The 17,344-nt window shown below is 45.1% G+C and overlaps 1 protein-coding gene across 3 annotated transcripts in view; it reads right to left on the bottom strand.

The window, feature by feature from the left end:
- Window positions 1-6,956: 6,956 nt before the first annotated feature.
- LOC141087825 (uncharacterized) overlaps window positions 6,957-17,344 on the bottom strand; it is a 57,186-nt gene continuing 46,798 nt past the window's right edge. For 2 of the 3 annotated variants that reach the window (XM_073573664.1, XM_073573663.1), the window contains one exon: window positions 6,957-7,997. In XM_073573664.1, coding sequence (XP_073429765.1) covers window positions 7,843-7,997 — 155 coding nt within the window. In that variant the 3' untranslated portion in view covers window positions 6,957-7,842. The remainder of the gene's footprint in view (window positions 7,998-17,344) is intronic. The other variant, XM_073573666.1, reaches the window with a different exon arrangement.

The raw sequence follows: 17,344 nt of genomic DNA, 5'->3' as shown, positions 1-17,344 counted from the left end.
GCCTCTTCCACCAGCCTTCCTCATTTTTGGTAGAAATGTAGACAAAATCCAACAAACTATATAGTAATGTAAAACAAGGTTCAAGGTGTCTATAGGACAGGGGAGATTTTGAATTTCTGCAGACACTTGTGGACACTGGACACTTTTGGATTGTGTGAGGCCCACTGAATATCTGAGCGCTATGTCACAGGCTCGATGGCACAGCTGTGACCAAAGTGACTAGAGGAGAAGTGAGATTTTGAATTTCTGCAGACACTTGTGGACACTGGACACTTTTGGATTGTGTGAGGCCCACTGAATATCTGAGCGCTATGTCACAGGCTCGATGGCACAGCTGTGACCAAAGTGACTAGAGGATAAGTGAGATTTTGAATTTCTGCTCACACTAGTGGACACTGGACACTTTTGGATTGTGTGAGGCCCACTGAATATCTGAGCGCTATGTCACAGGCTCGATGGCACAGCTGTGACCAAAGTGACTAGAGGATAAGTGAGATTTTGAATTTCTGCTCACACTAGTGGACACTGGACACTTTTGGATTGTGTGAGGCCCACTGAATATCTGAGCGCTATGTCACAGGCTTGATGGCACAGCTGTGACCAAAGTGACTAGAGGATAAGTGAGATTTTGAATTTCTGCAGACACTTGTGGACACTGGACACTTTTGGATTGTGTGAGGCCCACTGAATATCTGAGCGCTATGTCACAGGCTCGATGGCACAGCTGTGACCAAAGTGACTAGAGGATAAGTGAGATTTTGAATTTCTGCAGACACTTGTGGACAATGGACACTTTTGGATTGTGTGAGGCCCACTGAATATCTGAGCGCTATGTCACAGGCTCGATGGCACAGCTGTGACCAAAGTGACTAGAGGATAAGTGAGATTTTGAATTTCTGCAGACACTTGTGGACACTGGACACTTTTGGATTGTGTGAGGCCCACTGAATATCTGAGCGCTATGTCACAGGCTCAATGGCACAGCTGTGACCAAAGTGACTAGAGGATAAGTGAGATTTTGAATTTCTGCAGACACTTGTGGACACTGGACACTTTTGGATTGTGTGAGGCCCACTGAATATCTGAGCGCTATGTCACAGGCTCGATGGCACAGCTGTGACCAAAGTGACTAGAGGATAAGTGAGATTTTGAATTTCTGCAGACACTTGTGGACACTGGACACTTTTGGATTGTGTGAGGCCCACTGAATATCTGAGCGCTATGTCACAAGCAGTTTGCAGCTCAGTACCTCAGCAGGACAAAAAAAAAATTGGGATTGCTTTTAAAAAAGCAGTTTGCAGAGCAGTGGGTAAACAGCAATGCAGCTGTCAGGAAGCCTTAGAAGGCAGCCCAACAACCAACACCACTGATACACCACAATATAGCCTCCCCTTGCACTGCACACACAGTGACTGGTGTGTTGTACAGGCACAATCGCTAGCAGCAGAAGCAGTTTTTTTTTCTTCTTCCCTGCCTAACACTCTCCCTACAGAATCAGCAGCAACCTCTCCCTATGCTAAGATCGGCAGAAGTAAGATGGCGGTCGGCGTGCACGCCCTTTTATACCCCCTGTGACGCCCACCAAAGCAAGCCAATCACTTGCATGCCCTTCTGAAAGATGGTGGTGACCCGTGCCTATGTCATCACATTGCCCACAGTGTCCGTGGATCCTGATTGGCTGAAAAAGAGCGCAAAACAAACTTTTGAAACGCGACTTTGGCGCGTAAGTCGCCGACCTCGTGGCCGACCTCATCCTAGGGTCGGGTTTCGTTTCATGAAACCTGACTTTGCCAAAAGTCGGCGACTTTTGAAATTTTTCGACCCGTTTCGCTCAACTCTAGTCGACACCTTTGGCATCAGCATTACTGCATTTTAACAGTGCATCCACATGGCATTGTAATGATATGAACTATACTGATGCAATACGTGTCAGTGGGCAACAGACTGATAATATAAAAAGGGAGAACAACAAGGATTTTTTAAAGTTAGACAACAGGATGTTGACTTTGTGCTGGAGGAAAGGGTGGGAATGTAAATGATGCAAAAGTCATAACTGGAAATAGTACAAGAAAAGTGAGTGACTAGAATTAAAGTGAAAGGCAACACTGAGTGATTTAATTTGTTACAGTAATCTCTAACAGTACCAGAATAATACTGCAGAGGGATAATGCCTTTATCTCTTTCCTGATGGAGCGATTTTTTTGTTTTTTGTACTTTCGTGTTTTCCTACTCTTCTTCTAAAGGCCCCGTCAAACACAGCGATATCGCCAGGGAGATTGCTGATTTTGTGACGCCACAGCGATCTCGCTGTGTGTGACATGTGTCAGCGACCGGCCCCCCTGCCGGGTATCACTGATCGTGCAGGATTGTCCTGGGTCGTTTTTTGATCGTTGGTCTCCCGCTGGTCAGCGCACATCGCTGCGTGTGGCAGCGGGAAAGCAACGATCAGCGACGTTGCATGTTGGTTTCCAATGTAAACAGCCGGTATCTAGGAGCTGCGCAGCTCTTAGTTACCCACTGTTTACCTTGGAAACCAGTGGATTTTTATCTTCCTCACACTGTCTCACTGGAATCCTCTCTTTCCTGAGTAAGCACTGCTGGGGCCATAATTCAGAAGTAAAAAGAATGTCATTTCCCCATAAATCCGCCACAATCAGGTGCTCCATGAAAGATTTCAGACAGAGGAGTGAAAATAATTATTATTTCTTGTGGAGAGTAACAGAAAGACCAGGAATCAAAAGGTACAATTGTTTCAAAGAAAACTATACAGTTGTGGCCAAAAGTATTGACACCCCTGCAATTCTGTCAGAAAATACTCAGTTTCTTCCTGAAAATGATTGCAAACACAAATTCTTTGGTATTATTATCTTCATTTAATTTGTCTTAAATGAAAAAACACAAAACGAAATGTCCTAAAGCCAAATTGGATATAATTCCACACCAAACATAAAAAAGAGGGTGGACAAAAGTATTGGCACTGTTCAAAAAATCATGTGATGCTTCTCTAATTTGTGTAATTAACAGCACCTGTAACTTATCTGTGGCACCTAACAGGTGTTGGCAATAACTAAATCACACTTGCAGCCAGTTGACATGGATTAAAGTTGACTCAACCTCTGTCCTGTGTCCTTGTGTGTACCACATTGAGCATGGAGAAAAGAAAGAAGACCAAAGAACTGTCTGAGGACTTGAGAAACCAAATTGTGAGGAAGCACGAGCAATCTCAAGGCTACAAGTCCATCTCCAAACAAATGAATGTTCCTGTGTCTACCGTGCACAGTGTCATCAAGAAGTTTAAAGCCCATGGCACTGTGGCTAACCTCCCTAGATGTGGACGGAAAAGAAAAATTGACAAGAGATTTCTACACAAGATTGTGCGGATGCTGGATAAAGAACCTCGACTAACATCCAAACAAGTTCAAACTGCCCTGCAGTCCGAGGGTACAACAGTGTCAACCCGTACTATCCGTCGGCGTCTGAATGAAAAGGGACTGTATGGTAGGAGACCCAGGAAGACCCCACTTCTTACCCCGAGACATAAAAAAGCCAGGCTGGAGTTTGCCAAAACTTACCAGAAAAAGCCTAAAACGTTTTGGAAGAATGTTCTCTGGTCAGATGAGACAAAAGTAGAGCTTTTTGGGCAAAGGCATCAACATAGAGTTTACAGGAGAAAAAAAGAGGCATTCAAAGAAAAGAACACGGTCCCTACAGTCAAACATGGCGGAGGTACCCTGATGTTTTGGGGTTGCTTTGCTGCCTCTGGCACTGGACTGCTTGACCGTGTGCATGGCATTATGAAGTCAGAAGACTACCAACAAATTTTGCAGCATAATGTAGGGCCCAGTGTGAGAAAGATGGTTCTCCCTCAGAGGTCATGGGTCTTCCAGCAGGACAATGACCCAAAACACACTTCAAAAAGCACTACAAAATGGTTTGAGAGAAAGCACTGGAGACTTCTAAGGTAGCCAGCAATGAGTCCAGACCTGAATCCCATAGAACACCTGTGGAGAGATCTAAAAATGGCAGTTTGGAGAAGGCACCCTTCAAATATCAGGGACCTGGAGCAGTTTGCCAAAGAAGAATGGTCTAAAATTCCAGCAGAGCATTGTAAGATACTCATTCATGGTTACTGGAAGTGGTTGGTCGCAGTTATTTTGGCTAAAGGTTGAGCAACCAAATATTAGGCTGAGGGTGCCAATACTTTTGTCTTGCCCATTTTTGGAGTTTTGTGTGAAATGATCAATGTTTTGCTTTTCGCTTGATTCTCTTTTGTGTTTTTTCATTTAAGACAAATTAAATGAAGATGATAATACCAAAGAATTTGTGTTTGCAATCATTTTCAGGAAGAAACAGAGTATTATCTGACAGAATTGCAGGGTTGTCAATACTTTTGACCACAACTGTAAGTAATGCTCTCAACCTCCATGGTCTGTATGCACGCTCACCTCGGAAGACTCCACTGCCGAACAAAAGCATGTTCAAGCACATTTAAAATGTGTTCATCAACACTTACACAACCTTGTGAAATACTGGGAGAATATAGTCTGGTCTGTTGATACCAAAATCAAAGTCTTTGGATGCCATTAAGCACACCATGTTTGGAAGTTAAAGGGTACTGCATATCACGCTAAATCATCATACCAAGAGTGAAGTTTGGAGATGGAAACATCATGGTGTGGGGCTGCTTTTCAGCTTACGACACTGGAAAATTTCGTATAAGTAAAGGAAGGATGAATGGGCAAATGTGATGAGACTTTCTAGAAAAACAATCTGCTTTCATCCACTAGGATAATGAAGATGAATCAAGGGTGAACATTTCAGCAAGACAATTTCAGAGGAAGAAAATGATGCTTATTGAATGGCCCAGCCAATCATCTGACGTGAATCCAATAGAAGATTTATGGAAGGAACTACAGCTCAGAGATCATGAGTTTGAGTGGAAGAATGGCTCAAAATCACACCTGAGCAATGCATGAAACTAGTTTCTCTATACAGAAGACGTCATCACCTACAAAGGCTTGTGTGTGAAGTATTAAATACATTTCTGTAAGCGTGTTCAATACTTTTTACCTGTGTTATTTCTCATTATCTCACATAACTTAATTTATGGACATCTATGGTTTTATTTCTTTGATTTCTTTGCCTTAGTGGATTGGATGGGGTTAATACCAACATCTGATGAGATCTTTATGTCAATAGCACCTTTAGAAATATATTTGCTTAGATAATTGGTGATGTGTTCAATACTTACTTCACCCAATGTATGTAAGGTAACGGTGTGATTTGAACGTTCATTTTTAAAAAATATTTTTATTGTATTTGCTAGTATCCTTGATGGACTTGAATCTCCAATTGCTCCAATCAGTCCCATATGAGTGCCATTCTTAGGCTGGCTTTCACAGGAGTACTGACATAATATTCACGGGGGTCTTCAGCAAAACAGTGCACCCCCAAGGACAATGATACCATCTGTATGCTCGGATTTCCACTGACCCATAGACTTGTATTGGTACTTTTCATCTGTGATGCCGGTAAAAAACGAATGCACATAAACACTGACTTGTGAACAGCCCTATCTATAATAATAAATGCCCTAAGCAGCTTCCGGTTGTAACAACTTCCGTCCAGTTGTAACCGGTGACGTCACCGCACACCTCTTTCCATGTTAACCCTCAACACACCACTCCTCCTCAACACACACACTCCTCAACACACACTCCTCTCACCTTTCACCATCTCCACTCACGTCCACTCACTCTTTCACTCCACATACGACCCCTTCTCTCACTCCGTCTCTCATACTCACGCCGTCATCGCCGCTGATCCGCGATCCCCGACATCTTCTTCCGCCGGTGCCATCCTGGATCCAGACGTCCTCCACGCTGGCGACATGTTCTTGCGGCGACGCCATCTTGAGTATCGTGAAATCCCGCGATACTCAAGATGGCATCGCCGCAAGAACATGTCGCCGGCGAGGACGACGTTGGGATCCAAAATGGCGTCGGCGAAAACTCATGAGATTTCGCCAACGCCATTTTGGATCCCGACGTCGTCCACGCCGGCGAAATGTTCTTCCGGCGACGCCATCTTGAGTATCGCGGGATTTCACGATACTCAAGATGGCGTCGCCGCAAGAACATGTCGCCGGCGTGGAAGGACGTCTGGATCCAGGATGGCGCCGGAGGAAGAAGATGTCGGGGATCGTGGAGCAGCGGCGATGACGCGTGAGTATGAGAGACGGAGTGAGAGAAGGGGTCGTATGTGAAGTGAAGGAGTGAGTGGACGTGAGTGGAGATGGTGAAAGGTGAGAGGAGTGTGTGTTGAGGAGTGTGTGTGTTGAGGGTTAACATGGCAAGAGGTGTGATGCTATCGCATCCTCCAGATGCGATAGCATCGGGCCATAATCTAGTAGACTATAATGGTACATATTTTATCCGTGATATTCACGGATAGTACATCTATGTGAAGCCTGGATGCCTGAATGAAGCCATATTCTGAAATTGTGGAACTGGTATTTGGCCATCACCTGTTGGTATTATTCAAATATCATATAAAGAATATTTTGGTAATGTTTTATTATTTGTTTAACATGTAGTATTAGTTGATATTATATTTGAAATGTATTATTTTGATGCATATTATTATAATTTCTGGTATTTCTGATAAGTCAATTTGTTTTGGTATATCAGAAACTAAAACTCCACCAATGCTCTATGAACAGAGACATATTTTATGGAAAACCACATATATCATAGCAGGATATAGTAACCTGCTTCATCTTCCTAGTATAAAGTGAACCAAAGACAATAGTTTCTATTTGAATTTCTCTTTCCATACTTTATTTCTCCATATAAAAAAAACCTTAAAGGTTTAGAAGATGAAGATCAAGATCAGATCAGAATGAGAATAAAATAAATCAAGGCTAAATTTATTCAGCGTGAAATGTCCCAGTGCTGAATATACATGTATTATAGTATACCATGTTTGCAATAATGGCTATCAGAGTAACATTAAAAATCTCTGCATTCACTACAATTGTTAAATTAGGAAATACAATTATAATTCTGAAGTGCACAGTATATTAGATGTAATTTATGATCCTAAAGAAAGGTAGCATGGCTCTAAATTATAATATCTCTATTGAAATCATCTTGGTGAGAATCATCTAGCAGTTTAAATTGTAGTACTTGTCAAAATCAACTGTATAGCATCTGAAGTGCTCTTGTGAATCAACAAAACAGATGTATAGTGATGCAAGGTTGCATTGAAATGGAAATAAAAGTGAGATAGATGGCAGTCATTGCCCTTAATCTCTTGAACTTAGCACTTCACATATTGAATATCAGAGTTCTGCGGAATATAATTTATAAAAAAATGAATTGAGGCTTATTCTTAATAATGCACAAGAAAACACTTTATAATATGTTTTGATCTACCACAACTCCTTACAATATTAGTAATCACTGACAAAAGTTGACAATCACGAAACGATTCTTAAAAAGTTCCTTCAATTTCTTGACCCATTTGACGTTTGTCTCATCACTCTAAATCACCCGTTTTCAATCTTCTCCTGTCCACTTTTTGTATTTTTTTGCAAACTGAAGCCATTGCTTCTTATGGCAATATTGAAGTTGTTAATATTTTATCTTTTTCGAGCCACCATTCCAGACTTGCGTAACGTGCATTACACGGTGCTTGCATGGATGTCTGTGATCTCACTATTATGAAGCATGTGAGCCACCTCCTTTGCTCTGTTTGCTGTGCCAGAACTGATGTTGAGCTGACGTGTTGACTCTAACATTTTTTTTACTTTATTTCATACTCTTCCAACTGTCAGGGCACTCACATGATGCAGTTCAGCAACTTCTTGGTCGAGAGACCACTATCAATGAGCTGGATTATGTTGTTTCTCTTTTCTTTGGAAATTGTCTTCATAGCTGTTCCTTGATTTGAACCAATGACCTTTAACTTGGGAATCAACCTAATAACACATTGAGCTATTAGGAAATGTAAGAACAGGTTATATTTTATAGTAGTCAGGAAGGAAAAGATTTTTCCACCACCAAGAGAAAAACAATACCAATGCAGTCACATAACAAGAATCTGCATAGCTAATCATATTCTAAATAGTAGTCAAATTTATGGATGAGATAGCCAAGATAATTCTCTGTAAAATGCTGGTCTTACGCTTGAAGTAGCAGTGAATGATGAGCTATGGAACTGGAGCGCCCTGCAGGGCCTTAGGTTACTCGGTACCGGGCTGGTCAGGCTCTCAAAAGGGGATGTCACGTGGCAGTGACCCGGTCCATGGCCCTGGGTGTCCAGTAATTAAATAGAGGATAGTTATGTGGTGTTTAATTGTGACACCACCCGTGGTGTTCGGCAATGGATGGCCGACGCTGCGGTTTTGGTCCTCTGGGGCTGATGGTGATGCAGCAAATATTGGTTCAGCTCCGCATGGGTAGAGCGGGGCCCCAGGGCAAATATATTTGATTGTTCAGATGGTGGTGAATGTTGGGGTGCAGAGAATAAGTGAAGGACACAGAGAGGTGCAATTTTCTTTACCTTTTACTTGAAAGTAGTTGCAATCTGGGGTACCACATACAGATGAGGGATTGAGTCCAGCTCGCCTGGAGGCATTCAGGGGATCCACCCTGACAGGTGGGGTGGGGGACCTTCCTTCTGCGCTCTGTTTTCAGGTCCCTGCTGCTTGTAGCTAAGCTGCGGCCCTCTCCTGCATGATGATCTCTAACCTGTATGACTGAGAGCGTGAGCCTATATCACGGATACTGTCCTTTTCACTGTCAGCCCTGGGCTCTTGGTCTGCTGCCGTGCCTTCAGGTGTTTGGTGTGTCCAAGGAAATTGCTGTCCCCTGTACTCCAGATTCGGCTGTCAGGGCATACAGCTCCTGCCCAGCCAAGGACTCTGGCGTCCCTTTTTATATCAGCGCTTCACTCTGGGGTCAGCTATATGCAATTTTAGTTCCCCTAGAGCCTCTTGACTCTGCTCCTGTCCTTTTCCTCTTCACAGACCAACTTCAACTGTCCCTAGCTGTCTAGTCATGAGCTCCAGCTGCTCCTGTTTCCATGACAACTCCCTTGTTTACTCTCTCAGCTGACTTCTTACTGACTCACTAACCCCACCTGCTGGCCAGAATTTATAAGGAAGCTCCCCTTTCTGACCTGCAGCAGGAATTGTCTTGTAACCTGTGTTACCTGGCATGGGGACCTCCCTCCTGCCTCCAGGCATGACATCACCCCTTAGAGGGAGGCAATGTCACTATGGCAACCAGACTCTGGGGTGCCACAGAACCTGAAAGTGAAAAGTTCAAAAAATTGTACCCCTTGGTTCATCAGTGTGTATAGAGATGCTAAAGAGTGTCTTAAACTGCAGGATGGGGGCTGAAAGGACTGATATACTGCAGGATGTGGCTGTGTATATATGAAAGGGCTTATATACTGCAGAATGAGACTATACAGGCTGAAAGAGGTGATATAGTGCAGACAGTCAAAAGTTCAAAACATTGTTACCCTTTTGCTCATCGGTGTATATCTCTGTTTTTAGCCACTTTATGCGCAGCCCAAGCCAGCAGAATGTCACAAATTTTACCAGAATGAACGCTCACCACTAGTGTTGAGCATTCCGATACCGCAAGTATCGGGTATCGGCCGATACTTGCTGTATCGGAATTCCGATACCGACTTCCGATATTTTTTCAATATCGGAATTCGGCATCGGAATCGGAAGTTCAGTTGATTGACGGCCTGACGTCATCATGATGCGCGGTGTGTGCGCATCATGATGCGCCGTCATTTCGGGCCTTCCGGGGGTCTCTGCCGGCCTGCCGGGGGGCTGTGCCGGCCTGCCGGGGGGCTGTGTGGACTGCCCGGGGTCTGTACCAGCCTGCCGGGGGGCTGTGCCGGCCTGCCGGTGGTCTGTGCACCCTGTGGGGGTCTGTACCGGCCTGCCGGGGGGCTGTGCCGGCCTGCCGGTGGTCTGTGCACCCTGTGGGGGTCTGTACCGGCCTGCCGGGGGGCTGTGCCGGCCTGCCGGGGGGCTGTGCTGATGTCCGGGGGTCTGTGCAAGCATCGTCCGATGGGACTACAAGTCCCATCGGGCGATGCCTGCTACCATGACAGTGATTGACACATTAGCCAATGATGGGACAGTAGTAGTCCCATCATCCGGCTAATGTGTTAAATGTTAAAAAAAAAAAAAAAAAAAAATACTACATACATACTACATGCTACATACATACTACATATATACTACATACATACTACATACATGCTACATACATGCTACATGCATGCTACATACATACTACATACATACTACATGCTACATACATACTACATATATACTACATACATACTACATATATACTACATATATACTACATGCATGCTACATACATACTACATGCTACATACATACTACATATATACTACATACATACTACATATATACTACATATATACTACATGCATGCTACATACATACTACATGCTACATACATACTACATATATACTACATACATACTACATATATACTACATACATACTACATATATACTACATACATACTACATACATACTACATACATACTACATACATACTACATACATACTACATACATACCACATATATACTACATACATACTACATGCATGCTACATACATACTACATGCTACATACATACCACATACATACTACATACATGCTACATATATACTACATGCATGCTACATACATACTACATATATACTACATGCATGCTACATACATACTACATGCTACATGCATGCTACATACATACTACATACATACTACATGCTACATACATACCACATATATACTACATACATACTACATACAATACATTCATACAATACATACATAGACATACAGTACATATAACATAGAGTAACATACTTACCAATACTTGTCACATTGTTCCCCGAAGCCATTGTCGTCTACGGAATAAATATTAACATAACAAACCACAAAAATACTCACCCACGATCCGAAGCAGTCCACGAGTGTGTCCCACGACGATCTTGGGTAGAGAACTGCAGCATCAGATGATGCTGCCGTTCTCTACGGGCTGCAGGAATCCAATGACGGAAGGTAGGTATCCTTCCGCACTGTATTCCTCCGCCACTTAAAAAAAAAAAAAGTCCCTAGTCTCACTTTATGCCATTGCTGTGTGGGATACCTACCTTCCGTCATTGGATTCCTGCAGCCCGTAGAGAACGGCAGCATCATCTGATGCTTCAGTTCTCTACCCAAGATCGTCGTGGGACACACTCGTGGACTGCTTCGGATCGTGGGTGAGTATTTTTGTGGTTTGTTATGTTAATATTTATTCCGTAGACGACAATGGCTTCGGGGAACAATGTGACAAGTATTGGTAAGTATGTTACTCTATGTTATATGTACTGTATGTCTATGTATGTATTGTATGAATGTATTGTATGTATGTAGTATATATGTGGTATGTATGTAGCATGTAGTATGTATGTAGTATGTATGTAGCATGCATGTAGCATGCAGTATGTATGTAGCATGCATGTAGTATATATGTAGTATGTATGTAGCATGCATGTAGTATATATGTAGCATGTATGTGGTATGTATGTAGCATGTAGTATGTATGTAGCATGCATGTAGTATGTATGTAGCATGTATGTAGTATATATGTAGTATGTATGTAGCATGTAGTATGTATGTAGCATGCATGTAGTATATATGTAGTATGTATGTAGCATGCATGTAGTATATATGTAGTATGTATGTGGTATGTATGTAGCATGTAGCATGCATGTAGTATATATGTAGTATGTATGTAGCATGTAGTATGCAGTATGTATGTAGCATGCATGTAGTATATATGTAGTATGTATGTTGCATGTAGTATGAATGTAGCATGTATGTAGTATGTAGTATGAATGTAGCATGTATGTAGTATGCATGTTGTATGTATGTAGCATGTAATTTTTTTTTTTTTTTTTTTACATTTAACACATTAGCCGGATGATGGGACTACTACTGTCCCATCATTGGCTAATGTGTCAATCACTGTCATGGTAGCAGGCATCGCCCGATGGGACTTGTAGTCCCATCGGACGATGCCTGCACAGACCCCCGGAGCCTGCACAGACCACCGGCAGGCCGGCACAGCCCCCCGGCAGGCCGGCACAGCCCCCCGGAGCCTGCACAGCCCCCCGGCAGGCCGGCACAGCCCCCCGGCAGGCCGGCACAGCCCCCCGGCAGGCCGGCACAGCCCCCCGGCAGGCCGGCACAGCCCCCCGGAGCCTGCACAGACCACCGGAGCCTGCACAGACCCCCTGGCAGGCCGGCACAGCCCCCCGAAAGGCCCGTACAGACCCCAGAGAGGCTGTACAAGGGCAGGAAAGGGTTTTTCTTATTCCGATACCGGAAGTCCCATAGACTTGAATGGGACTTCCGGTATCGGAATCGGCGATACCGATACTTTTTTTAAAGATCGGCCGATACCATCCGATACGATACTTTGAAGTATCGGATGGTATCGCTCAACTCTACTCACCACTGATTTCTTGTATGAACTCATCACTGGATTGAATGAAGCTCCAGACCAGTGCATATGCTATGAATGTCCTAACACCTCCTATGTCCCTTGCATAGTTCTGGCCACTAGCAGGTCACAAGCAAGAAGTAGCCTGTGGCCTACCAGAGCAAGTGATGGAGCTGAGAGCCAATGTCTATAGCCAACACCATTACAAGAGTTACGGGCTGATGCAGCCTACTACCAGACCGAAACATCTGATATCTGCCAGATTTGTCGGGTAGTCAGTCTACGGAATAACATTACCACACTGTGATTGCAGAATGCAATTATCATCTGATTCAATAAAAATCACTGCAGATTGAACAACGGGCATTCCTAATGCCCACATGAAATTCTGACATTGGGAAACTGTATTACTATATGAGTCACCCCTCATTTTGGGTCAGCTTAGTCTGTTACATTACAGACAGGCCGATTTAAAGCAAATCTAAAAAAGCACTTAATCTGCTTTATTTGAGGGCAAGATTAAATAGTTACAAATACCCTAATTTTAGCTGTGTGACTTTATATGTGAATATGTAATTATTTAGTTAATGTTGTGTGCAATCGCAGCGAGACCCAGCAAGACTGGCATCAAACGAGCGCAGGCAGAGATACACTTGGAACAAGATGCCCCAGCTGAGCGAGCCCTAAAGGGCCCAGATACTCTTCACCCAGTTCCCAGTAAATGGGAGTGGGACTTTCTTGCCAGGCATGCTGTTGCCGGGAAGCTGGAGTCTGGTGACGGGGCCAGAGCCTTGTTGAGATTAGGTAGATTCCTTTGTGAGAAACCCTGGGAATGTAGCATGTAAAGAAAGGGAAATGAACACTAGACCAACCCTGAAAGAGAGTAACCAATGTTGCTAGCACCACTCACCAAAACTCATAGGAACAGCAAAGACCTGAGCTGGTAACAGGGTTAAATAGCCTGAAGAATAAGTAGAAAAAGCTACTGATCACAAACACAGGGATCACCACAACAATATACAAATTTTATTGCAGAAAAGACAACACCATGAATAAAAACATTAAAAAGTCATAGAATGACATACAAAAAAGCACAAAAGGCCCGTAATAGAGGCGACAAAGCCCACCCTATATCATAAGAGCTAATACATAGGCTCAGAGCATAATGCACAATAAACATATAATAATGCCTGTTACAGAATCATATAATCCAAGGCTGTTCCTGATGATGGAGGAAATAAGACTGATGGAAATGCCACAGACTTCACTGTGTCAAAATAAAGACCAATGAAAGAATGAATGTACAACATCTATAATAATAAATGCCCTAACCAGCTTCCGGTTGTAACAACTTCCGTCCAGTTGTAACCGGTGATGTCACCACACACACGCACATGTTAACCCTCAACACACCACACAGCCTCAACACACACTCCTCTCACCTTTCACCTCCACTCATGTCCACTCACTCTTTCACTCCACATACGTTCCTTTCTCTCACTCCGTTTCTCATACTCACACCGTCATCGTCGCTGCCCCGACATCTTCCTCCGCCGCCGCGAGCCAGGATCCAGACGTTCTCCAGGCCGCCGACATGTTCTTGCGGGACGCCATCTTGGATGTCGTGAAATCCCACGAGATTCAAGATGGCGTCGGCGAAATCTCGCGAGATTACACCGACGCCATTTTGGATCCCGATGTCGCCCATGCCAGCGACATGTTGTTGCGGCGACGCCATCTTGAATATCGCGGGACTTCACGACATCCAAGATGGCGTCCCGCAAGAATATGTCGCTGGCGTGGGCGACATCGGGATCCAAAATGGCGTCGGCGTAATCTCGCGAGATTTCGCCGACGCTATCTTTTTGGATCCCGATGTCGTCCACGCCAGCGACATGTTGTTGCGGCGACGCTATCTTGAATATCGCGGGATTTCACGAAATCCAAGATGGCGTCCCGCAAGAACATGTCGGCGGCCTGGAGAACGTCTGGATCCTGGATCGCGGCGGCGGAGGAAGATGTCGGGGCAGCGACGATGACGGTGTGAGTATGAGAAACGGAGTGAGAGAAAGGAACGTATGTGGAGTGAAAGAGTGAGTGGACATGAGTGGAGGTGAAAGGTGAGAGGAGTGTGTGTTGAGGCGGTGTGGTGTGTTGAGGGTTAACATGGCAAGAGGTGTTAATGACGTCGGCGAAATCTCGCGAGATTTCGCCGACGCCATCTTGCATTCGTGAAATTGCGTCATTTACCTCACGCCGACTTGCTGTGCGGACGCTTGGCATTGCCTGTACAACCATAACTACTGCTGCCTTGGTCCTATGCCTGTTTACTGCCGGTGTCTAATTACTGGACCAATTTGCCTATACCGCCATAACTACTGCTGCCTTGCTCCTCTGCCGGTGTCTAATTACAGGACCAATTTGCCTATACCGCCATAACTACTGCTGCCTTGCTCCTCTGCCGGTGTCTAATTACAGGGCCAATTTGCCTCTACCGCCATAACTACTGCTGCCTTGCTCCTCTGCCGGTGTCTAATTACAGGACCAATTTGCCTATACCGCCATAACTACTGCTGCCTTGCTCCTCTGCCGGTGTCTAATTACAGGGCCAATTTGCCTCTACCGCCATAACTACTGCTGCCTTGCTCCTCTGCCGGTGTCTAATTACAGGGCTAATTTGCCTCTACCGCCATAACTACTGCTGCCTTGCTCCTCTGCCGGTGTCTAATTACAGGGCTAATTTGCCTCTACCGCCATAACTACTGCTGCCTTGCTCCTCTGCCGGTGTCTAATTACTGTCACGGCACCGCCAGACTCAGGGCCTGCTGTTCCGGCCTCGGCCAGTAGGAGGCGCCGGACTATCACATCACCGCCAGACTCGAGGCCTGCTGTCCCGGCCTCGGCCAGTAGGAGGCGCCGGACTATCACATCACCGTCAGACTCAGGGCCTGCTGTTCCGGCCTCGACCACTAGGAGGCGCCGGACTGTCCTATCACCGTCTGACCCGTGGCCTGCAGTCTCGGCCTTGGTCTCTGGGAGGCGTTGTGCTTCAACCCCGAGTGGTGGCGGCGATAGTCATGAGGCTCCTGCGCAGGCGTCCGCTGGACGCAGGCTTCGCTCCTCGGTCAGTCATGAAGGGGCTGGTGCATTACCATCCAGCCTGGTCCTGGGGGCGGTCCAGATGACATCATCAGGCCACGGGCCTGTAAGGGATGACCTGATCCCTTAAATACCTTGGGACTGCTCTTGCAGGCCGCCGGACATATTCTTGGTTCCCCTGCGTGTTACTGTGTGAATTGCTGTTTTACTGACTCTGACTTTTGCCTGGACTTCTGACTTTGCTTCTGCCTAACGACTTTGTACCTCTGCTGCCCTCCTGGTTTATGACTCTTACTTTGGCCTGGATTCTGACTCTGCTTTTGCCTAACGATTCTGTACCTCTGCTGCCCTCCCGGTTTATGACTCTGGCTTCGACCTGGAATCTGACTCTGCTACTGTCTACTGTTTTTATACCATTTCTGCCTGACTGGTTTAGTCTCGGATATCATTGCCTCTGTGTCCTGTATTGGAACACCTTTCTGGCGACCGTCCTGCTCTGGTCATTGCTCCTATTCAGACAGCGCCTCCTGGGCTCTGCTATAAATCCAGATCCCTGTATAGGGGTAAAGGGTCTCAGTGTTTCTCGGGGTGCTGTCTGGCTGCAGTCCAGACCGCAGGCAGACGTCACAATTACAGGGCCAATTTGCCTCTACCGCCATAACTACTGCTGCCTTGCTCCTCTGCCGGTGTCTAATTACAGGGTCAATTTGCCTCTACCTCCATAACTACTGCTGCATTGCTCCTCTGCCGGTGTCTAATTACAGGGCCAATTTGCCTCTACCGCCATAACTACTGCTGCCTTGCTCCTCTGCCGGTGTCTAATTACAGGGCCAATTTGCCTCTACTGCCATAAGTACTGCTGCCTTGCTCCTCTGCCTGTGTCTAATTACAGGGCCAATTTGCCTCTACCGCCATAACTACTGCTGCCTTGCTCCTCTGCCGGTGTCTAACTACAGGGCCAATTTGCCACTACCACTTCATAACTACTGCTGGGCAATTACAGGGTCAATTAGTATCTGTTTACTCTACAATACTCCAGGACGCCTTCTTCACTGCCAGATAACTGCCAAATAGACTCCTTTACCTGTGCCAACATGAGTCATAACAAAAAGTATGCCAATGCCAGTGAAAGGAAAGCAGCTTTAGCACTACGACAAAAACAACGCCGTGCTAATGAGACTCCTGAGGAAAAACACCATCGCCTTGAGAAGATTAAGGCTTATAAACGCCGTCGCCTCACACACGAATCCCCTAACTCTAAATCCATAAGATTGGCTGAAGAAGCCTCTGCACGCCATCACCGCCGACAACAGATGGCCTCTTCCTCATCATTATTATTAGACTCACAACAGGATGCTTCCACATCAGCATGTGGAACAATTTACTGCTACACTTCATCCCATATGCCGTTCACTGACATAACTAATCAGCAATCTGTTTCTGCCCTATCAATACCACCATTCAATACCGATGCACAGTATGCCAATGCCAGTGAAAGGAAAGCAGCTTTAGCACTACGACAAAAACAACGCCGTGCTAATGAGACTCCTGAGGAAAAACAGCATCGACTTGAAAAGATTAAGGCTTATAAACGCTGTCGTCTCACACACGAATCCCCTAACTCTAAATCTATTACATTGGCTGAAGAAGCCTCTACACGCCATCACCGCCAACAACAGACGG

This window comes from Dendrobates tinctorius, unplaced genomic scaffold, assembly GCF_039654945.1.
Source record: "Dendrobates tinctorius isolate UK_male_01 unplaced genomic scaffold, ASM3965494v1 ptg000035l, whole genome shotgun sequence".
In the NCBI taxonomy this organism is placed as follows: Eukaryota; Metazoa; Chordata; class Amphibia; order Anura; family Dendrobatidae; genus Dendrobates; species Dendrobates tinctorius.
Note: the sequence above shows the minus strand (reverse complement) of the source record. Positions and strands in the feature narration are given on the sequence as shown.